Genomic DNA, 24,185 nt, shown 5'->3' on the forward strand with positions numbered 1-24,185 from the left:
GGGATCTGTCAGCCAATGACATTAGGGCTTCCAGTCCCACATGACCCCTAATACATACTACCATATTCACCCCTTGTCAAAAATGAACCCGGCGGGGTGATGCTTCGCATGGTGGTCAGGGTTTACAGGGCTGGTCCTGGGAGGAAAACATTCATATGGCAATACAGTATGTACAATTTTGTCCTGTTTCAACTATTTACAGAAGGTATCGGGAGAAAAGCAAAATGTTCTTGTGAAAAGTCCATATATTGATTTAGATCGACGCCACGAGTCGGTCGGGCGGTCTGGTCGTCCGTGTCGATCGCCTCGGCCCCGGTGGTGGTGGTGGTGCTTGTACCGGTGTTGTCGTCTCCGGGAGCCTTACGGTTTCAGCTTGGGCTTTATTCTTGGTCGGGCCTGAGGGGAGGGGAACCGATCCTCCTGGGAAGGGGGCGGTCGCGGGGTGCGGCGGTGGCAGGAAGGGGGTGGGTTGGGTGAATGGAATCGGGGGGGTGTCTGTGTTGCCGGCGGGCGCCAGATCCCGCAGGGAGACCGTGTCCTGTCGGCCGTCGGGGTACTCCACGTAAGCGTACTGCGGGTTCGCGTGGAGGAGGTGAACCCTTTCGACCAACGGGTCCGCTTTGTGTGCCCGTACATGCTTTCGGAGCAAGATGGGTTCTGGGGCCGCCAGCCAGTTCGGCAGCGACGTTCCAGAGGAGGACCTCCTAGGGAAGACAAGGAGGCGCTCATGAGGCGTTTGATTAGTGCTCGTACATAATAGCGACCGGATGGAGTGGAGAGCGTCCGGGAGGACCTCCTGCCACCGTGAAACTGGGAGGTCCCTGGACCGTAGGGCCAGTAGGACGGTCTTCCAGACCGTGCCGTTCTCCCTCTCTACTTGCCCGTTCCCCCGGGGGTTGTAGCTGGTCGTCCTGCTTGAGGCTATGCCCTTGCTGAGCAGGAACTGGCGCAGCTCGTCACTCATGAAAGAGGACCCCCTGTCGCTGTGGACGTATGCGGGGCAACCGAACAGTGTGAAGATGGTGTTCAAGGCTTTAATGACTGTGGCCGCGGTCATGTCAGAGCAGGGAATGGCAAAAGGGAAGCGGGAGTATTCGTCCACCACATTAAGAAAATATGTGTTGCGGTCGGTGGAGGGGAGGGGCCCTTTGAAATCGAGACTAAGGCGTTCAAAGGGGCGGGAAGCCTTAATCAGGTGCGCACCATCCGGCCTGAAAAAATGCGGTTTGCATTCCGCGCAGATGTGGCAGTCCCTTGTGACTGTACGGACCTCCTCTAAAGAGTATGGGAGGTTGCGGGACTTGATAAAGTGGAAAAACCGAGTGACCCCCGTGTGGCAGAGGTCCTCGTGGAGGGTTTGGAGGCGGTTAATTTGTGCGTTGGCACATGTGCCGCGGGATAGGGCATCGGACTGCTCGTTCAGCTTTCCGGGATGATACAAGATCTCGTAGTTGAAGGTGGAGAGCTCGATCCTCTACCTTAAGATCTTGTCGTTTTTGATTTTGCCCTGCAGTGCATTATCGAACATGAAGGCTACCGACCGTTGGTCGGTGAGGAGAGTGAATCTCCTGCCGGCCAGGTAATGCCTCCAATGTCGCACAGCTTCCACTATGGCTTGGGCTTCCTTTTCCACTGAGGAGTGGCGGATTTCTGAAGCGTGGAGGGTTCGGGAGAAAAAGGCCACGGGTCTGCCCGCTTGGTTAAGGGTGGCCGCTAGAGCTACGTCGGAGGCGTCGCTCTCGACCTGGAAGGGGAGGGACTCGTCGATGGCGCGCATCGTGGCCTTTGCGATATCCGCTTTGATGCGGCTGAAGGCCTGGCAAGCCTCTGTCGACAGAGGGAAGGTCGTGGTCTGTATTAGGGGGCGGGCCTTGTCTGCGTACTGGGGGACCCACTGGGCGTAGTATGAAAAAAACCCCAGGCAGCGTTTCAGGGCTTTTGAGCAGTGCGGGAGGGGAAATTCCATGAGGGCGCACATACGTTCGAGGTCGGGGCCTATTATCCCATTGCACACTACGTAGCCCAGAATGGCTAGCCGGTTGGTGCTAAAAACGCACTTGTCCTCGTTGTACTTGAGGTTCAAGGCTTTGGCGGTCTGGAGGAATTTTTGGAGGTTGGCGTCGTGGTCCTGCTGGTCGTGGCCGCAGATGGTTACATTGTCGAGATACGGGAACGTGGCCCGCAACCCATGTTGATCAACCATTCGGTCCATCTCCCGTTGGAAGACCGAGACCCCGTTTGTGACGCCAAATGGGACCCTTAGGAAATGGTATAATCGCCCGTCTGCCTCGAAGGCTGTGTGCTTGCGGTCACTTGGGCGGATGGGGAGCTGATGGTAGGCGGACTTGAGGTCCACGGTGGAGAAGACTTTATATTGGGCAATCCGATTGACCATGTCGGATATGCGGGGGAGAGGGTACGCGTCTAGTTGTGTGTACCTGTTGATGGTCTAGCTATAGTCTATGACCATCCTTTGTTTCTCCCCTGTCTTCACTACTATCACCTGTGCTCTCCAGGGACTATTGCTGGCCTGGATTATGCCTTCCTTTAGTAGCCGCTGGACTTCGGACCGAATGAAGGTCCGGTCCTGGGCGCTGTACCGTCTGCTCCTAGTGGCGACGGGTTTGCAATCCGGGGTCAGGTTCGCAAACAAGGACGGGGGTTGCACCTTGAGGGTTGCGAGGCCGCAGATAGTGAGTGGGGGTATTGGGCCGCCGAATTTGAACGTAAGGCTCTGTAGATTGCGCTGGAAATCTAATCCCAGTAATGTGGGGGCGCAGAGTTGGGGAAGGACGTGTAGTTTGTAGTTTTTGAACTCCCTCCCCTGCACCGTCAGGGTAACTATGCAGAAACCTTGGATCTGTACGGAGTGGGATCCAGCAGCTAGGGAAATCTTTTGTGCGCTGGGATAGGTGGTCAAGGAACAGCGTCTTACCGTGTCGGGGTGGATAAAGCTCTCCGTGCTCCTGGAGTCGACTAGGCATGGTGTCTCGTGTCCGTTCATTCGCACCGTTGTCGTCGTCGTCTGGAGTGTCCGGGGCCGAGCTTGATCGAGCGTAATTGAAGCGAGACGTGGTTGTAGTAGTGGAGCGTCTTCCTCGAACCCCGTGGAGCCGTCGACACTGGGGTCCATTGTTGCCGTCCAAGATGGCGTCGGGGATGAACAAAATTGGTGCCCCCATACATCGCACATGGCTGGGGGGTCACAAGATGGCGGCGGGGGTGGACAAAATGGCCACCCCCACGCGTCGTACAGGTCTGGGGTGGTCCAAGATGGCGGCGCCCTTCCTCCCCTCGTGGTGGCCGGGACCCAAAATGGCGGCGTTTGCGGGTCGCACATGGGGCGCTGGGGGGGTTGGGAGCGTTAGGACCACGCGGGGCTCCCTCATCTCTGGGGACAGCGGTGGTCGGGACCCAAAGTGGAAGTGCCGGCGGGTCATACGTGGGGACGGGGGGGGGGGGGTTGGGGAGCGTAAGCGGCGTGCAGGGCTCCCTGTTCTCCCGGGACCGCGGTGGTCGGGACCCAGAGCGGCTGCGCATGCGGGTCGTACATGGGGCACTGGGGGGGGTTGGGGAGCGTAAGCGGCTTGCAGGGCTCCCTGTTCTCCCGGGACAGCGGCGACCTCGCGGGACCGGCACACAACCGCGAAATGGCCCTTTTTCCCGCAGCTCTTGCAGATTGCTGCGCGGGCCGGGCAGCGTTGCCGGGGGTGTTTCGCCTGGCCGCAGAATTAGCAGCGGGCGCCCCCGGTGCGACTTGGCGTTTGGACCGCGCAAGCCTGTGGGGTGTCTGGGGGGGGGGTGGGTTTGTCGCGACGGGTACGTACGGAGCCCAATGGGCTGCCGCGCGGTCGGGGCCGTAGGCGCGGGTATTATGCGCGGCCACGTCTAGAGAGGCTGCTAGGGCCCGTGCCTCTGAGAGTCCTAGCGACTCTTTTTCTAGAAGTCTTTGGCGGATTTGGGAGGAATTCATGCCTGCCACAAAAGCATCGCGCATTAACATGTCCGTGTGTTCATTTGCGTTCACCGAAGGGCAGCTGCAGGCTCGTCCCAAAATCAGCAGCGCGGCGTAGAATTCGTCCATCGACTCTCCGGGACTTTGCCGTCTCGTCGCGAGCTGGTAGCGAGCGTAGATTTGGTTAACTGGGCGGACGTAGAGACTTTTCAGTGCTGCGAACGCCGTCTGGAAATCCTCCGCGTCTTCAATGAGGGAGAAAATCTCCGTGCTTAACCTCGAGTGCAGGACCTGTAGTTCTTGGTCTTCTGTGACCCGGCAGGTGGCCGTTCTGAGGTAGGCCTCAAAACAAGTCTGCCAGTGCTCGAAGGCTGCTGCCGCGTTCACTGCGTGGGGGCTGATCCTCAGGCATTCCGGGATGATCTTGAGCTCCATAGTCCTTTTTAGGCACGCTTAATAAATTGTAGCGCACAAAGACTCCGTGAGATGAATAGAGTGAAGTCGATGAGGCTTTATTAAGCGTGTCTGTTCCCCCGCAGCTCGCTAGTAGAATGGCCTGCGGGGGAGGACTCCGGCTTCTTATACTCCGCCTTCAGGGCGGAGCTAGAGGTCAACGGCCAACCAGGACCCGGGATCTGTCAGCCAATGACATTAGGGCTTCCAGTCCCACATGACCCCTAATACATACTACCACAACATGTACCTTCAGGCCATCTGCAAAGGCTGCTGCTTAGAAACCAGAACTGACAGAAAACTGTTTAGCTTTTTCAGCCTGAGATCCAAGACAATGGTGCACCAATTTCTCATCAGAGAGTGTTCTATGCTGATGATAGAGCATTATTATTTCATACTGAAAAACACCTCCAGTGACAAATGGTTAAACTTCGTCATGCCTGTAAAGAGTTTGGGTGAACCATCAGTATATTGCCGTAAAGCCATCTCTCAACATGAAAATTGACAAGGCCACAAACTCAGAGGTTCTAGAGTGTGCTAATTCCATCAGCATACACTCATTGCTAAACCAATCTGCATTGGCTTGGCTACATTCATTGGATGGATGATGGCATATACCCAAACCTTTTCTCTACGGTGAACTGGCCACTGGGTCATCACCGCCTAGACGTCACGCCTATGCTGCAATAAACCTGCAAGTAGGGTATGGTGGTCACTGACACTTACAATTGGGAGACAATTGCTGATGGATGTGACCCCAGGAGGTTGATTGCTTGGAAGGGCATTGGAAGAGGCGCAGAGAAATGAAGCACTCAGCTGGCCGCGAAAAGCGCCCAGAGAAATCAAATTGTGCACTTTCTCAGCCCACTGTCTTCCCTACAGTAAATATGCCAGAATGGGGTGCCTGAGCCAGACCAGGCAATGCTTAACACAGAGTTGACCACCATGGCACAGACAATTGTCCATTGAGAGTGAAGGTTACGATAATAAATCAGATGGCATCCTGAGCTTTATTTGTGGAGGCATAGAGCACAAAAGCAAATAAGTTTTGTTAAACCTGTATGAACCATTTGTCTGACCTCAGCTGGAGTATTGTGCCCAATTCTGGGCACCAAGATTTAGGAAAGATATGAAGACATTAGAGAGGTTGCAGAAAAGAGTCACGAGAATAGTTCCAGGGATGAGGAACTTCAATTTTGTAGAAAGACTGGAGAAATTGGGACTGTTTCTTTGGAGAACAGAATGTCGCAAAGAGATTTGACAGGAGTATTCGTGATCATGAGGTAGCCTACAGAGTAGATAGGGAGACATTTTTCACATTGGTGGAAAGATTGAAAGTGTACAGATTTAAGTTAATTGGTTAAATAATCAATGGCGACATGAGGAAGAACTTTTTCATGCAGTGAACGGTTAGGATCTGGAATGCACTGCCTGAGAGTTTGGCAGAGGCAGGGTCAATGGAAACTTTCAAAGGGGCATTGGATTAATATCTTAAAAGGGGTAGGGCTACAGGAAAAAAGCAGGGGAGTGACATTAGTTGAATACTCCATCAGTGGGCCGACACAAACATGGTGAACCAAATGGTCTCCTCCTGTGCTATAATGTTTCTATGAGTCTATGACATAATTTGTGGAACCAACCAGTAAACAGGCTATTTAGATCTGGTAATGTGGATTGAATAATGATTTCTTAGTGAAGGATCCTTGATGCAAGAGTCATCAAAGCATCATAGAATTTCCTATTCAGTTTGAGGGTTCATGTCTAAAATCTGAATTCAGGCAATTTTGAAGATAAAGTCAGCTTAAGTGGACTGAGAATTAGGTTTAGAGGTAAGACTGGAGATGCGCAGTGGCAGACAGTTGGGAAAATTTTTGTGATTATCAGTAAAAATATATTCCATTGAGAAGAAAAAACTACCAGAAGGATGAACCATGACTAACAAAGAAAATTAAGATTGGTATCAGCATGAAGGAAAAGGCAGGCAATGTTGTGAAAATTAGTGGTAGGCAAGATGATTGGGAAAATATTAGAACCAAAGATAACATAAAAATGTAATAAAGAGGGATAAAATAAAACCAAATATAAAAACAAACAATAAGAGCTTCGAAAAAATATATAGAAATGAAGAGTAGCTAAGTACATGTTGGTACCTTAGAGCATGAGACTGGGGAATTAATAATGGAAACCTGGAATAGTTTGAAACTTTGAAGAAATATCTTGTACCTATTGCCATAATAGAAGTCACTAAGATAAATAAATCAGTGCACAAAAGAGAGGGAGGAACTTAAAACAATTGTGAATACAGAAAAAATATCAGGCAAACTAATGGGGCTAGCTTCCCTGAACCTGACGGCCTATATCCTAGGATATTTAAGGAAATAGTTCCATAGATCATGGATGTATTAGTAGTAATCGTCCTAGATTCTGGACACCCACCCAAAAGCTTTGATATTATTTATGTGTCTGAATGTTTTGACATTTTTGCATTAAATACACTCAAAACTATAGGTGAGCATTTGATGCAGAAACTGCAGAGTATGGTGAACTCAGCCCAGTGCAACACACAAGCTTGTCACCCCCACATTGATTCTGTATACACCTCCCTTGCCTCAGGAAGGCAGAGAGCATTATCAAAGACCATTCCCACCCAGGCATTGCCTTCTTCCAGACCCTTCCATCAGGCAGAAAGTACAGAAGTCTGAAGACCCGCACATCCAGACATAGAAACAGCTTCTTCCCCACAGCTACAAGACTCCTCAACGACTCCCCCTCAGACTGATCTGTTCCCTATAAGAACACAGTGAGCTCTTGCTCATGTATTTGCTTTGTTTGGCCCCTTGTTCCACACTGCAACCAATCACTGTTTGTCGATGTACCGTTTGTCAATGTTCTCTGTTGATTATTCTCTTTGTCTACTATGTACGTACTGTGTACATTGACTCGGCCGCAGAAGAATACTTTTCACTGTACTTCGGTACATGTGACAATAAATCAAATCAATATGTCAAATATGTCATTTGAAATGAGCTCAATCACAAGTGACCAGCATTTTGCATTTTTGACATCAAATGGCAAAAGATGCTTAAAAGCATCAATTGCGATCAAAGTTATCCAGTACTCTCAAAGCAATCTTTTTTGATAAATACAAGAAAATTAATTACTTAAATAATTTCTGGATTTATTCCATTTTTTCATTTAAACCTAAAAATCTTTCCACTGTAAAGTACATGCTTGAGAGCACCCACTAGTTCTTAATTCATTTTAACCTCAGGGTCTATACTTTCCACCTACCCACCCCCAATCGCAGGGTCTAAACTCTTTCCCCAACTCCAATCTCAAGATCTAAAATCTTCCCTTAATATCCTCTCCCTCCAGTTTTCAAACTCTCCCTCCATCCTCCAAACTATTCCTGTGGTTTCCAAATACTTTCCCTCCTCCCCTGCAGCCTTCAAACTCTTATCCCCTCTCTTCCTCTGGTCTCCAAACTCCTTCCGCTCCCTGTGAACTCGTGCGCCTCCTCCACCAGAAAACTCTTGCTCCTCCTCTCCCTACAAACTCTTAACCCCTTCCCCCTCCAGTCTCCAGATCTGAGGCCCTGCTGTCACTGCCGATCTCCAAAGTATTATTTAATTGAAGAGAGCTACAGAGTGTTATGGTATAGTGGGATCTGGGCGCCCTCATATATAAAACACAATTGATTAGCATGCAAGTACAGCAAATAATTAAGAAGATAAATGGAATGTTGGCCTTTACTACAAGGACGATAGAGTCAGTCAGGATGCATGCAGAGAGGACATACGGGCAGAATGGTAGCACAGTGGTGGCACTGTGGCTTCACAGCGCCAGGGTCACAGGTTCGATTCCCGGTTTGGGTCACTGTCTGTGTGGAGTCTGCGCGTTCTCCCCATTTCTGAGTGGGTTTCCTCCGGGTCCTCCGCTTTCCTCCCATGAGTCCCGAAAGATGTGCTGTTAGGTAATTTAGACATTCTAAATTCTCCCTCTGTGTACTCGAACAGACGTCGGAATGTGGCGACTAGGGGCTTTCACGGTAACTTCATTGCAATGTAAGCCTACTTGTGACAATAAAGATTATTATTATCATTTACCTTTGTGGGGGTGGGGGCAGGGTGGAGGGGGGTGGGAATCTAAGTCTTGAGAGCATGATATCAGACTAATGCATTTGAAGTGGAGGTGAGGAGGAATTTCTTCTGAGACGGTCGTTGCTCTTGGAATTCTCCAACCCAAGATTTGTGGAGGCTGCAGCATTGAATATATTCAAGGCTGTCATAGAAAGATTCCTGAATTAGAACATGGTCAAGAGTTATGGGGGAAAGGTAGTAAAATGGAATTGAGGCCAAGATCATATCAGCCACGATCTTATTGAATGACAGAGCACCTTCGAGCAACTTTATGACCCAAGTCTGCTTCTATTTCTCAAGTTCTTATGTTTGTAAGTAGGATACATCAAAGTGATATTCATGATGATGTTCACACAGATATAATACAATGCAAACATTAATAACATGATGTCAGCTACTAAAAAGGCAAATCAAAACATCTGCTTTCAATTTACCGAAGTACATCAAAGCAAGTGAAGTGCTTTCAAAGAGATATTGTAAAATCACATTTACAGAACCCAATTATTTCGGGAACATGTTTCAGTGTCATATCCCTGCCCATATTGTGGCTTCCTACCATCAAGAGTATATTACAAAACAGGGAAACAAAATAAAGGTTGATGTTGCTTAGTACCAGTCCATGTGTGTGCTATAACAAATTGAAGTGGAGTAGTTTGAAAAGGAAAACATATTCAACTTAAGAAGTGATTTCAATTTATTATCATTTTAGTCACTGTGTTTATAACATTCTTAATATTCCATAATATTTATAATCTTTATTATTGTCACAAGTAGGTTTATATTATCACAGCAATGAAGTTACTGTGAAATCCCTTAGTGGCCACACTGCGGTGCCTGTTCGGATACACTGAGGGAGAATTCAGAATGTCCAATTCACCTAACAGCATGACTTTCGGGACTTGTAGGAGGAAACCGGAACACCCGGAGGAAACCCATGCATCATGGGGGGCTGGATTCTCCCCCCCCCGGCCGGGGGGGAGAATTGCCGGGGCGGCGCGCGAATCACGTCACGCCGCCCCGACCCCCGCACGCGATTCTCACCCCCCCCCCGAAACCAGCGCCGCGTGAATCGCGCCGGGGCGCTCGGAGAATCACCGCAAACGGCGAGCAGCCGCGCGTAAATGGCCTAGTCCCGCTGGCGCCGTCCACACCTGGTCGCTGCCGGTGGGTACCCGTCATGAAAGCTTGGGGGGGGCGGCCTGTGGGGGGGGGGGGGGGAGGGGTCTCCGTTCCCAGGGGGTGCCTCCGATGGGGTCTGGCCCGCGATCGGGGCTCACCGATCAGCGGACCGGACTCTCCCCCCACCCCCCCCCCCCCCCCCCCCCCCCGGGCCTACTTCCTTGCGTGACCAGCCCCAGAACCCCGGCCCCATGTTGGTGAGGGGCCGGAGCGCTCCGCGAGGTTACCGCGCATGCGCGGTTGGCACCGGTGCCACTGCGCATGTCATCATTGGCGCCGGTGCAACTGTGCATGCGCGGATCCCGCGGCGCCAAGTTCGCGCCGGGATCTGCGGCTGGAGTGCTGCAAACCACTCCAGCGCTGTGCTGGCCCCCTGTCGTGGCCAGGATTCGACGTGGGAGCGGCCTGCTCACACCGTCGTAAAACGCGACGGCGTTTGCAACGGCGTGGACACTCTGCCTCCATTTCGGAGAATCCTGCCCGGGGTGAACGTGTAGACTCTGCACAGACAGTGACCGAAGCCAGGAATCGAACCTGGGACCCTGGCGCTGTGAAGCAACAGTGCTAACAAATATGCTAGCATACCGCCCTACAATTTTTGGGATACTGTTATAATTTAGTGTATTTCTAGATTAAGTGGGGAAGTAAAAAATATCTGTGAAATCCAGTCATCATGGAATGCTGTAAAAAATAAAATACTCTATGTTGGCCCTGAAGACTCTTTGACACTTTAACGGTTTTGCACCACTGCGTCCTAAAAAAGGATGTGCTATAGAAGTTCAGCTTATAAAAAAACCCACAAGAGTGTGTGTAGGTTTCACAACACTGGCAGCTGAGGGTATTAAGGTTCCTGTAACATAATTACAGCAGCAGATTTTTGGTAATTTATGTCCAATCATGTGGTCGGAAAATGTTCAATATTTCCTCTTGCTTTTTCAATACTTGTTGGTTGCCATTGGCACAATTGAGCCTGCCAGATAATCTGGTGAAAAATCTGGAGCATTTTACCAAAGAGAAGTTATCTGCAAATGTTGGCAACTTCTAATGGCTGTTGATGCAAAGCCAATAAATTCTAATGACTTGTGAATTTTGCTTGGCTACTCATGAAAAATGATGAGACATTTAAAAATGGCACAGCACACAAAACCTTGGAGCATTTCCATATCTTTGTCGACAGTGTCTCATGATGAAAAACCAGAATTGTTTGAGTATGTGAATTTCAAGAACACTCTATCGCTCTTTGACTTTGGCAGTCACGACATAGCAGTCCTTCAACTTTCTGAGGACAGAGACCTCTGTTCTTCCTTTACATTCAAGCATCTGACAAAATACGAGCTCAAAATATTCCACAACCAAAGCATCAGATCTAAGCTCTACAGTCCTGCCACATCCAACCGTGAATGGTAGTGGACTATTAAATGACAAACTGGAGGAGGAGGCTCCACAAATATCTCCATCCTCAGTGATGGAGGAGCCCAGCACATCTGTGCAAAAGACAAGGCTGAGGTATTTGCAACAATCTTCAGCCAGAAGTGCCAAGTGGATGATCCATCTCGGTCTCCTCAAAGTCCCTAGCATCACAAATGTCAGTCTTCAGCCAATACGATTAATTCCATGTGAAATCAAGAAATGGCCGAAGGCACTGGATACTGCAAAGCTATGGGTCCTGATAATATTCTGGCAATAGTACTGAAGACTTGTTCTCCAGAACTCACCGCACCCCTAGCCAAGCTGTTCCAGTACAGCTACAACACTGGCATCTACCCGACAATGTGGAAAGTTTCCCAGATATGTCCTGTACACAAAAAACAGGACAAATCCAACCCAGCCAATTACCGCCCTATCAGTCTACTGTCCATCATCAGCAAAGTGATGGAATGGGTCATCAGCAGCGCTATCAAGCGGCACTTACTCGGCAATAACCTGCTCACGGATGCTCAGTTTGGGTTCAGCCAGGGTCACTCAGCTGCTGACCTCATTACAGCCTTGGTTCAAACATGGACAAAAGCGCTGAATGTCAAAGGTGAGGTGAGAGTGACTACCCTTGACATCAAAGCAGCATTTGACTGAGTATGGCATCAAGGAGCCCGAGTTAAACTGGAGTCAATGGGAATCAGGAGGAAAACTCGCTGCTGGTTGGGGTCATATATGGCACAAAGGAAGATGGTTGTGGTGGTTGGAGGTCAATTATCTCAGTTACAGGACATCACTGCAGGCGTTCCTCAGGGTAATGTTCGAGATCCAACCATCTTCAGCTGCTTCATCAATGAGCTGCTTTCCATCATAAGGTCAGAAGTGGGTATGTTTATGGATTACTGCACAATGTTCAGCACCATTCGCAACTCCTCCGATAATGAAGCAGCCCGTGTCTAAATGCAGCAAGACCTGGACAATATCCAGGCTTGGGCTGATAAGTGGCAAGTTACATTTACGCCACACAAGCGCCAAGCAATGACCATCTCCTACAGAGAGGATCTAACCATTGCCACTTGACATTCAATGAATTACCATCGCCGAATCCCCCACAAACAACATTTTGAGGTTTATCATTGATCAGAAACTGAATGGGACTAACCACATTAATACTGTGCCTACCAGGACAGGTCAAAGGCAAGGAATCCTACGGTGAGTAACTGACCTCCTGATTCCCCAAAGCCTGTCCACCATCTACAAGGCACAAGTCAGGAGTGTAATGGAATACTCTCCATTTGCCTCGATGAGTGCAGCTCCAACAACCCTCAAGGAGCTTAACACCATACAGGACAAAGCAGCCCGCTTGATTGTTCCTCCTTCCACAAACATTGAAACCCTCCACCACCGACGAACAGTGGCAGCATGTGTACCATCTACAAGATGCACTGCAGTGGTGTAACTCATCAAGGTTCCTTAGAAATAACCTTCCAAATCCATGACCGCTACCACCTAGAAGGACAAGAGCAGCAGATACCTGGGAACCCCACCACCTGGAGGGCCCTTTCAAGTCACTCACCACCCTGACTTGGAAATATATCACCGTTACTTTGCTATCGCTGGGACAAAATCCTGGAACTCCCTCTCTACCAGCATAGGGAATGTACCTACATCTGAAGGATTGCAGCAGTTCAAGAAGGTAACTCACCACCACCTTCTGAAAGGCAATAAGCCAGCAATGTCCACATCCCGTAAATGAATAAATATGTTTATTTAACCAGTAAAATTAATTGAATTTTGTAAAATTGCACAAATATTAGATTCTACTTAAAACTGGATTCTACTTGAACAATAAATAACATTTGTATTGAGAAAATGTATACTCCATCATAAATAAATATTTTCGATATAGAGCTTAAATTTTAAACATAACTCATGCTCCAATTTTAGCCTCCCTTGGCAAAAGAAACATTGCTTGGGAATAAAAACAAATAATTTTGCTGTCCTCATTGCAGGAGTGTGGCGGAAGAGCAAGGGAGTGAGATTAATTGGATAGCTCTTCCAAAGAGCTGGCACAAGCACAATGGGCTGAAAGGCCTCCTTCTTTGCTGCAAGATTCCATGATTCCTCTGAGCCACCACTATGATGGTCAACTCCCAGATAAGCATCCATTGATAGGATGGCTGGAATTGAGATTAACAGTCAGCACCATGCTAGAAGCAGATGCAACAGAAGATAAGAAGGGCAATGACAGAATAACTTATGTTCCTACTGTGTTAGCATTAAATTGCTAGTTGTTCAGTTTTGGTTACTCATTTTGCAATTCAAATGCATTTTCCACCCAATAACCAACAATCAAATAATTCAGTGCAAGTCTGATTGTTGAGGAAGATTGGCCATTGACTGTAGTTTTGAATTGATCAAAGTTCAAACACGTTTTTAGTGATGCACAATTGATTCCAGGAAATAACACTTAAACCAGTGAGACAAGTGAAAACTAAGAACAGAAGTTTTTCATCTTCACAAATGCTCCAAAGCCAAAATGACGTCAAATTTAATCCTTATATAATGCCATGGTTGATGAATAGCACAGAAAGAAAGACCAATTTGCCATTTCAGAAATGTGGAGCCAGCTAAAACTGCAGCATTTCGTCTCAACATGCTTCAAGTAGCAAATTAGAGTAGCCATCCTTTAAACACCTTTCTTTAGATCACAACAAATGAAGAGATGATGTTAAAGCCTGTCAGCATAGGCATTAAATGAACATCACATTAGATAAATGGGACAGATTCTAAACAGCTTAATAATCAGATCAGTCAGGAAGCCCGGAGCGGGTTGGAATCCGTGATAAGGATACAGAGTTTATGGCAATGGCCAAAGTACAGCCTTCAGAATGTTTAGCTGGAGGAAATTATGTTGTGTCCAGGACTAGATGTCAGATAAGCTACTCCTACCTTCTAAGCTTCTCCTACCTTTTGAAAGATGGACTGAAAAACTATCTAGTGAGATTTTAGTGCGAATTCGAAATAAACTGATTCGTGAAAGGTTTTTGAATGAGAAGGACACAGTTTTCACAATCAGATTTTTTCATTTCTTATCACTCCTCAGAGCACAGTAAAAATAAATTATGCAATTTAACATGTGTTTAGCTTGCTTTCCAAGTCAGCAAACACTGAACTGACTGGCACACATCTTTAGAAAGCAAGACCTTGAAATCGAACTATTCCAGACTCGAACTGTAGATTGCCTCTTAGAGAGAGAGAAGAGAGAGAGAGGCAACCAGAGAGACGCTTGACCTCTGCCCTCTCCCTTAGCTGGCTGTGTAAAGGATTGGTCAGCTGAGCTGCAAATCAAACCTACCATCTTTACTCCTTTGGCATCGGAGTCATGGCAACCCTGTTCAGCTAAGCCTCCTGCCGGCATTTCAGTAATAAACTAATCTAACATATGAAGTGTAAGTGTCTCTTGGAGGTGTTGAACAATTTCCTGGACTCAAATACATCTGGTATGGGAGAAACACAACACTGAAGTGGCTGGTAATCCAGCTAATTTGGCGAAAACAGCATTCCAGGTAGATGGTGTTTCCCCCTGGAGCCAATACTTTGTGAACTGAGTTTAAAGAATTCTCTGTCCTCAGTGTCATGATATTCGAACACACATCACAACACACACATCATGATAGACAGACCAATTAGCACACATAACACGACAGCCAATCACAGACAAGAGCAGACACAGTATAAGACAAGAAACAGAACACCTGCTGGCGAGTCCATCTGGAGACAGGACAAGGCCAGGACCTCATTAACAAAACACTCACACATTCACCACGTGCTGAGTACCAAGTCAGATGTGTAAATAACTAGTTGGAATAAAACTGCGTTGTACCAATCGCAACCGTGTTGGTTCGTCTGTATCTCAGAGCACCCAACACCACATGGTACCAGGAGTGGATCGCTACCTACCGGCAAATCTGCCATCCTGAGCCATGGACACCCACAACAAACCGCAGCCGTTGCAAGTCGCTGGGAACCTGGGCACCAATTGGAAGCTCTTCAAGCAGCGATTCGAACTGTTCATGTGAGCCAACGAGAAACAGGGCGCCCCGGACGAAACAAAGATTGCCATGCTCCTCACTACCGCAGGTCAGCACGCCATCGATGTATACAACTCCTTGGTGTTCGCGGAAGGCGAGAACAAATCTAAATATGACACGGTCCACCTCAAGCTCGACCAGCACTTCAACGTTGAGGTCAATGAAAGCTTTGTGAGGTATATCTTTCAGCAGCGCCTACAAGGTAAGGATGAGCTCTTTCAGTCCTTCCTGATGCACCTCCGCATACTGGCGCAGTCCTGCGGTTACGGCACCACCTCAGAGTCCATGATCCGGGACCAGATCGTTTTTGGCGTTGCCTCCAGTGGCCTACGCCAGCAGCTTCTAAAAATTAAAGGCCTGACCTTAGCATCTGCAATTGAAGCCTGTGCCCTGCATGAAAATGCGACCAGCCGCTATGCCCAATTTCAGGCGACCGAATCGGCACGGAGGGGGTCCCAAGCGATCGAATCGGCAAGCCAGGCCGCCCACGAGGCCGAACGCATCCAGGCAATCGAGTTTCTCCCGGCCCGCGGCACGGACGAGGGCGGCCGTTTTGCGCGCTTTTTGAGGCCTCCCGCAGGCGCAGGCGCGCCCGACGCAAGACCAAACTGCGCATACGCAGTGGCATAACGAACGCCATGACGTCATGACGTGCGGCAACTGTGGAGCTGCACATTTAAAAGGGCAATGTCCTGCAAAAACCCGACAATGCCTACGCTGTGGCAAGATGGGCCACTACGCTGCCTACTGTCGAGCGGCTCAACCTGTGGATCTTCCACATCTCCAACAACCTCGCAGACACGTGCGGACCATCCAGCCTCCACATCACGACATCCAAACCGACGACACAGATGACCAAGGCGCCTTCCGGGTTGCGGTCATTGATGTGAACCGGGTCAACACCATCAATCCGGCCGATGAATGGAGTGCCACCCTGACGGTCAACTGATCACCGATCACTTTCCGCCTGGACACGGGCGCCTCCGCCAACCTCATAGCATGGTCAGCATTCTATGCCATGAAGGTCAGACCACCAATTCGGCCACCCCGGTGCAAGATGGTCGACTACAACGGGAACGTTATCCCGGCCATGGCATCCTGCCAGCTCCAGGTGACACACAAAACACACACTGCCACACTCTCGTTCGAGATAGTTGGCTCATCGAAGGACTCCCTGCTGGGCGCACAGGCATGTAAGGCTCTCCACCTTGTGCAACATATTCTCTCTCTCTCTCCAGACTTCCCGGATGCAGAGTTCAACGCACAGCTCCAATCGCTCCTCGCCCACAACCAGGAGGCATTCGAAGGCATGGGAACACTGCCATACACCTACCGAATTTGCCTCAAACCGGACGCCATCCCGGTCGTTCACACACCTCGCAGGGTTCCTGCGCCACTTAAAGACTGCCTCAAGCTGCAGCTGCAGGATCTCCAGGACCAAGGGGTCCTATCCAGGGTCACGGAGCCCACGCCATGGGTCAGCTCCATGGTGTGTGTCAAGAAGCCCTCTGGCGAGCTCCGCATCTGTATAGACCCCAAAGACCTCAATAATAACATTATGCGGGAACATTATCCCATACCCAAACGGGAGGAGATCACCAGTGAAATGGCCCAAGCGAAGATATTCACGAAACTGGATGCTTCTAAAGGATTTTGGCAGATCCAACTGGACCCGTCCAGCCGAAAGCTATGTACCTTCAACACCCCTTTCGGCAGATTCTGCTACAACCGGATGCCATTTGGCATCATCTCGGCATCTGAGGTCTTCCACAGAATCATGGAGCAGGTGATGGAAGGCATCGAAGGGGTGCGCGTATATGTGGACGATGTCATCATCTGGTCCACCACACCGCAGGAGCACATACATCGTCTCCAACACGTTTTTGCCCGCATTTGGGAAAACGGCCTGCGCCTTAACCGAGCCAAGTGCGCCTTTGGCCAGACCGAATTGAAGTTCCTGGGGGACCATATCTCCCGGTCAGGGGTCCGTCCAGATGCAGACAAGGTGAGCGCCATCACAGCCATGCCGTAGCCGGCCGACAAGAAGGCTGTCCTACGCTTCCTTGGAATGGTCAACTTCCTAGGGAAATTCATTCCCAACCTTGCCTCCCACACAATGACTCTGCGCCACCTCGTCAAAAAATCCACAGAGTTCCAGTGGCAACACACACACCAGCTGGAATGGGAAGAGCTCAAACGCAAACTCACCACGGCACCAGTGTTGGCGTTCTTCGACACGTCTCGTCCCACCAAAATCTCAACTGATGCCAGCCAATCCGGCATTGGAGCAGTGCTCCTGCAGAGGGTTGACACGTTGTCATGGGCCCCGGTTGCCGATGCATCGCGGGCCATGACCCCCACAGAGCAGCACTACGCGCAAAGCAAAAAAGAATGCCTGGGCTTGCTAACCGGTTCAGACAAGTTCCACGATTACGTCTATGGTCGTCCACGGTTCACGGTCGAAACTGACCACCGCCCCCTGGTCAGCATAATAAACAAGGACCTGACCGAGATGACCCCTCGCCTACAGCGCATCCTACTTAAACTCAGGAGGTACGACTTCCAGCTGGTCTACACTCCAGGGAAGGACCTCATCGTGGCGGATGCCTTATCCAGAGCAGTGAGCACGCCGCCAGATGCGGAGGGGTTCGTATGTCAGGTCGAGGCACAGGTGGCCTTGACAGCGGCAAATCTGCCGGCTGACGACTCCAGTCTGGCCCGCATCCGCCAAGAGACAGCGGCCGAACCCCTTTTACAGCGAGTGATGCACCACATGACGGGAGGATGGCTCAAAGGGCAGTGCCCGCAGTTCTATAATGTACGAGATGACCTAACCATCATTGATGGGATCCTTCTGAAGCTGGACCGGATTGTGATTCCGCACAGTATGCGCCAGCTGGTTCTCGATCAAATACACGAAGGCCACTTGGGGGTCGAGAAGTGCAGACGGAGGGCCCAAGAGGCGGTATACTGGCCGGGCATCAGTGACGATATTGCCAACATGGTGATCAACTGTACAACCTGCCAAAGGTTTCAGCCGGCGCAACCTCCTGAGACGCCTCTGCCCCATGAGCTGGTGACGTCCCCCTGGGCGAAGGTGGGTGTCGACCTATTTCACGCGCTTGGCATGGACTATGTTATCATAGTGGACTACTTCTCCAATTACCCAGAAGTCATACGCCTGCACGATCTCACGTCGTCTGCTGTCATCAGGTCCTGCAAAGACACCTTTGCTCGCCACGGCATTCCGATGACTGTCATGTCGGACAATGTGCCCTGTTTTGCCAGCCATGAATGGTCGTCCTTTGCGGGGAAGGGCGTTCACATTGCCAAGCGGCTCCTCTGCAAAGTTGCTGCTGCCGGATCGGACTTCTACCTCGCCCTGCTGGCCTATCGCTCGGCCCCACTAGCCACGGGTCTCTCGCCAGCACAGCTGCTGATGGGTCGCGCCCTCAGAACCACTGTGCCTTCCATCCTGGCACCAACAATAGACCATGCTCCGGTACTGCATAGGATGCAACTGCAGCGCGATCGCCAGAAGAGATCGTACGACACAAGGGCAACTGATCTTCCCTCCCTGGCCCCTGGAGACAACGTCCTCATTCACCTACCAGACGTGGCTGGTCAGCACCTGCCGAAGTTCTCCGACGCGTGGCTCCCCGCTCGTTCCTGGTACGCATACCGGATGGATCCGTGCGTAGGCGCAATCGCCGAGCCCTTCGCCTACTTCCACGCTCGCAACGGAACCATACACAGACGCCGTGTCCTCCACTGGTTCCTGATAGCGACTTTGTGGAGCTGCCATATACCATGCCCCTTCTGTCACCGCCCGTGGCCAGGCTCGCACCTCAGTCGGTGGTTCTCGACCCACCCTTGAGGCGGTCAACCCAAATTTGTCACCCACCTACTAGACTGGACTTTTGAGACTGTTCACACGTCAAATTTTAGCAACTACTGTATTGTAACATGTCACTGTTTTATCGTTCCAGGCCTCGTTTGATCGGTCCAAATTTCAACGTTCTTCTTCTTTTGTTATGGTACAACCTCGTTAGCATGTCACACCTGACATCGCCCCTTGTATATAGTTACGCCACATGTACATGCTGTAAATATCACGCACACACACCTTTAGCTACACTCAGGACACATTTATATTTATAACCACGTAGGCACATAATCTTGTAAAAAAGGGGGGATGTCATGATATTCAAACACACATCACAACACACACATCATGATAGACAGACCAATTAGCACACATAACACGACAGCCAATCACAGACAAGAGCAGACACAATATAAGACAAGAAACACGACACCTGCTGGCGAGTCCATCTGGAGACAGGACAAGGCCAGGACCTCATTAACAAGACACGCACACACCACGTGCTGAGTACCAAGTCAGATGTGTAAATAACTAGTTGGAATAAAACTGCGTTGTACCAATCGCAACCGTGTTGGTTCGTCTGTACCTCAGAGCACCCAACACCACACTCAGGTCCATTGAAATCTGAATTAAACCTAAGTTCCTTCTAATTCAAAAGGATAGGTAAAAGATTTCAGGGTTACAGTTGTGTCAGGTGTATCTTTTACGAAGTATTTTGAAACAAATGGATGTGCCAAAATTTTGACTTGTACATTGCAGCTTGAATTTGTTTTCTGCCACAGTATGGAATGAATTATAAGCATTTTTAGAGCTATCAGATAGGTAGTCTGAATGCTTTATATGAAACAGCAGCCAGTGTCTAACAGAATGTGACATTATCTAAATGGAATTGCGATACAGCTCAATCCATGTGAATGGTGGAACAAGCTTGAAGGACTGCGTGGCCTATTCACACACCCATGTGTTAGGATCATATTATTGCACATTGTGCCCATCTATTTAAGAAAATATGTGTGCAAGGTGTGCAAAACACTTGCAAGGTGTTTCCAGGTCATTTACTCTGTAGGTGGTTGAGGCTGTATTCACTTAATGCACTAACTTCCTCCGAGGAATAATGTAAGGGTTTTGTGAATGCCATACAGACCAAAGCTACTTTCTCCCACTTCTTGGGGCAGCACTACACAGCTTCCAAAATTGCCTAAATTCTAGTAAGGTGCCAGCAGATTGGAAAACTGCAAATGAAGCACTTAAGATGAATTAAGAAATGAGGGGGAGAGAAAGCAGGAAGCTACAGGCCAGTTTCCTAACAGATGACATTAGCGAATGCTGGAATCCATTATTAAGGAAGTAGTAACAAGACATTTAGAAAATCATAATACAATCAGGCACAGTCAACATGGTTTTATGAAAGGGAAATCATATTTGACAAATGTATGAGAGTTCTTTAAAGATGTAAGGAGCAGTGTAGATAAGGGGAAAGCATTAGACGTAGGCCGGGATTCTCCGTTGCAATTCCGCGGAGAATCTTGGTGCGCTGTTCGCTGGCAGGGGGATTCTGTATTCCCGTCACTTGTCAATGGCATTTCCCATTGAAGCCACCCCATGCCGCCGGGAAACCCACAGGAAAACCTGGGGATCAGAGAATCCTGCCACCAGTGAATGGCTGGAGAATCCCGCCCAAAGTGTATTTGGATTTACAAAGCACTTTTCGTCATGTGCCACATAAAAGGTTACTACACAAGTTAAGAGCGGATGGTGTTGGGGGTATATTAGCATGAATAAAGGTTTGGCTAACTAACAGGAAACGGTGAGTCAGAATAAATAGCTCATTTTCAGATTGGCAGACCGCAGTTAGTGGAGTTCCTCGGGAATCAGTTCTGGGACCTCAAATAGATTATGACTTTGATAAAAGGACCGAGTGTATTGTAGCCGAATGTGCTGACAATACATAGGTAAGTAGGAAAGCAAGTTGTGAGGAGGACACAAAAAGTCTGTGAAGGGATGTAGGTGGATTGAGTGAATGGACAAAAAATTGTCAGATGGAATAAAATGTCAGGAAATGTGAGGTTGTCCACTTCGGTGGGAAGAATAGGAAAGCAGAATATTATTCAAATAGAGAAACACTGTAGAATGTTGCAGTACAAGGGAACATGTTCTTGCACATGAAAGTCAAAATGTTAGCATCCAAGCAAATAAGTAGGGAGTAAATGGAATGTTAGCCTTTATGGTTAGTGATCGGAGTATAAAAGTAGAGAAGTCTTGCCACAATAGTACCAGACCTGGAGAACTGTGTATAGTTTTGATCTCCTTATTTAAGAAGGAATAGATTTGCATTGGAGGCAGTTCAGAGAAGGTTCGCTGGGTGTATTCCAGGAATGAATGGGTTGCCTTTTGAGGAAGGGTTGAAACATATAATATTCTAAGGGATTTGCCAGGATAGATGCTGAGAGTACGTTTCCCCTTGTGCTGGAATCTTGAAATAGGGGACACAGATTCAAAATATGGGTCTCCCATTTATGACTGAGGTGAATAGGAATTTCTTCTCTCTGAATTGTAACTTGTTAGAATTCTCCACCACAGAGAATAATGGAGGCTGGACTATTGAATATATTCAAGGCTGAGTTAGACATATTTTTGATCTACAAGGGAGTCGAGGGTTATTGGGTGCAGGAGGGAAAGTGGAGCTAAAACCCAAGTCAGACCAGCCATGATCAGATGAATTTGTGGAGCAGGCACAAGGGAATAAGTCACCAAATCTTCTCCTCTTTCTTATGTTCTTATGTATCAGTGAATTATGCTGTTCTAATGTTCTGTCAGGATGATGCTCCATTTGGTAACAAGACAAGCTATCTTACGGTTGACGGTTCAGAGTTTTATAGATCAAAAACCATCTTTCACATTAAAATGCAATTCTTTAATTATTTGCATTATTACATATCTCACCACAAATCACTACTTAAATAATTACTTATGTTGTTTATTAAAACATTAAGAGACAAATTCCAAGAATCTGAAATTTAGTTACATTTTTTTGTTCATCCTTAGGGTACAAGTTGAATTTTATGTGAATGAAAATACATTCAAAGAACGTCTCAAGCTGTTTTTCATCAAAAACCAAAGGTCAAGTAAGTACCTTCTTTGATTACTATAATTTCTCCAACTAATTTTGAAGAAATTATCCCTTTGAGCAGAATTTGGATCCAGACAGGAGAAAATGAAATTTGGCAGCTGCAGTGACCCATCTTTCTTCAGAATATTCTTTAGTTGCCAAGAGGATTGACTTTAACATTTTCGGGCCTTGTCCTCCCCCAAGATCTTGCTGCTTAATTCTTTCATTATAGCTTGGCAAACTGTAGCTTGTAGAATTAACTAGTAGTCAAATTTTCTCATGATTCTAAAAAAGGTGGGAAAGCAAGTTGCGGGGAGGACACTAATGGCTGCATTTTTGTCTCAGGCTTAGGAAATGTGAGTTGGGCCATTTACCAACTTCCACCATAAACCATACTTGGGCTGGGCTCAGGTTTCCTGAGTTCTGAGGATTGTCGGAGGATTGCAGATGCCAAGATAAGCTATTTAGAAGGCCTGTCTCAGTTGGCTTGGACAACAGCCCGCTCTCAAACAAAGTTCTTAGGCGGGATTCTCCGAACCCCCGCCGGGTCAGTGAATCCCGCCCCGCCGCTCCGACTGCCGGCCGGCGAAAAATCACGCCGACGGGAATCGTGCTGCGTGCCACGCAGAATCGCCCCGGGGCTGCTTCAAATCTCCGGCCTGAATGGGCCGAAGTCCCGCTGACTTGACCGCAGGTCATGCCAGCGTAAAGTAAACATGTTTTTTAACGGCGTCAACCAGTCGTGCTGGCTGACGCCGGCGAGCGAGGAGGTGGGGGTCGGTGTGGGGCGGCCGCCGGAGAGGAGATGGCACAGCCGTAGCTGGGGGGGGGGGGGGGGGGGGTTGGGGTTGTGGTGGGGAGGAGATGGGGGGGTGCCGTGGCTCGGGGGTGCTGGGGATGGGAGTGCCGGGGATGAGGGGTGCCGGGGAGGGGATGAGGGGTGCCGGGGATCCGGGGATGGTGGGTGCCGGGGATGGGGGTTGCCGGGGATGGGGGTTGCCGGGGATGGGGGTGCCGAGGATGGGGATGCCGGGGATGGCGGGTGCCGGGGATGGGAGTGCTGGGGATGGCGGGTGCCGAGGATGGGAGTGCCGGGGATGGGAGTTGCCGGGGATGGGGTTGACGGGATTGGGGAGTCCCGGGGATGGGGGTGCCGGGGATGGGAGTGCTGGGATGAGGGGTGCCAGGGATGGGGGTACCGGGGATGGGGGTGCTGGGGATGGGGTTTGCCAGGGATGGAGGTTCCGGGAATGAGGAGTCCTGGGGATTGGAGTTCCGGGGATGAGGGGTGCCGGGGATGCGAGTGCCGGGGTTGGGGGTTGCCGGGGATTGGTGTGCCGGGGATGGGGTGTGCCAGGGATGGGGGTGCCGGGGATGTGGGGTGCCGGGGATGGAGGTTGCCGGGGATGGGGGTTCCGGGGTTGGGGGGTGCTGGGGATGGGGTGGGGTTTGCCTGGCCAGGTGCCAGCTGGCAACAGTGGTGACCATGCAGCCCATGGCACCTGGCTGTGGAGGGGAGTGTAGTGATCTGTACATCTGCACATACACCAGGGACTACAGCACAGATGTAACAGCCACAGCATCTCTAGAGGGAGCATCAGAGACGGGTATAAAGGGTCCGACCCAAGGGAGGATCCGCCTCTTTTAGAAGCACAGGGCTAGTGAGCAGCAGCACACAGAGACAGCTCAGCATAGCAGTTTACCTTAGTTTCACTAGTGATACCACTTGACTGTATTACATCTAGTTGAGCTCTGGAAACAGAACAAACCTTCTGAATAAATTATTTGTGTTAACTGGAAGTCTACAATCTTTATTCAGACTTAGAGAATAAGATAGGGAGTATGGGTAATGAAGACATGTCGTCTACCCCCACCCTCCAACCCCTGCAGACCGTTATGTTTGGGCATCACCCAGCGATGTGGGCTGCTGTGGCGGGAGCATGTTGCCCTATGGGAG

At 49.3% G+C, this 24,185-nt stretch overlaps 1 protein-coding gene across 1 annotated transcript in view; it reads left to right on the top strand.

Moving 5' to 3' along the window:
- Window positions 1-24,185, top strand: part of kcnt2a (potassium channel, subfamily T, member 2a) — a 939,304-nt gene that overhangs the window by 35,702 nt on the left and 879,417 nt on the right. The window contains exon 3 of the mRNA XM_072512908.1: window positions 22,165-22,244. Within this exon, the coding sequence (XP_072369009.1) occupies window positions 22,165-22,244 (80 nt within the window). The remainder of the gene's footprint in view (window positions 1-22,164; window positions 22,245-24,185) is intronic.

The sequence above is a fragment of the Scyliorhinus torazame genome, chromosome 7 (assembly GCF_047496885.1).
Source record: "Scyliorhinus torazame isolate Kashiwa2021f chromosome 7, sScyTor2.1, whole genome shotgun sequence".
Taxonomy (NCBI): domain Eukaryota; kingdom Metazoa; phylum Chordata; class Chondrichthyes; order Carcharhiniformes; family Scyliorhinidae; genus Scyliorhinus; species Scyliorhinus torazame.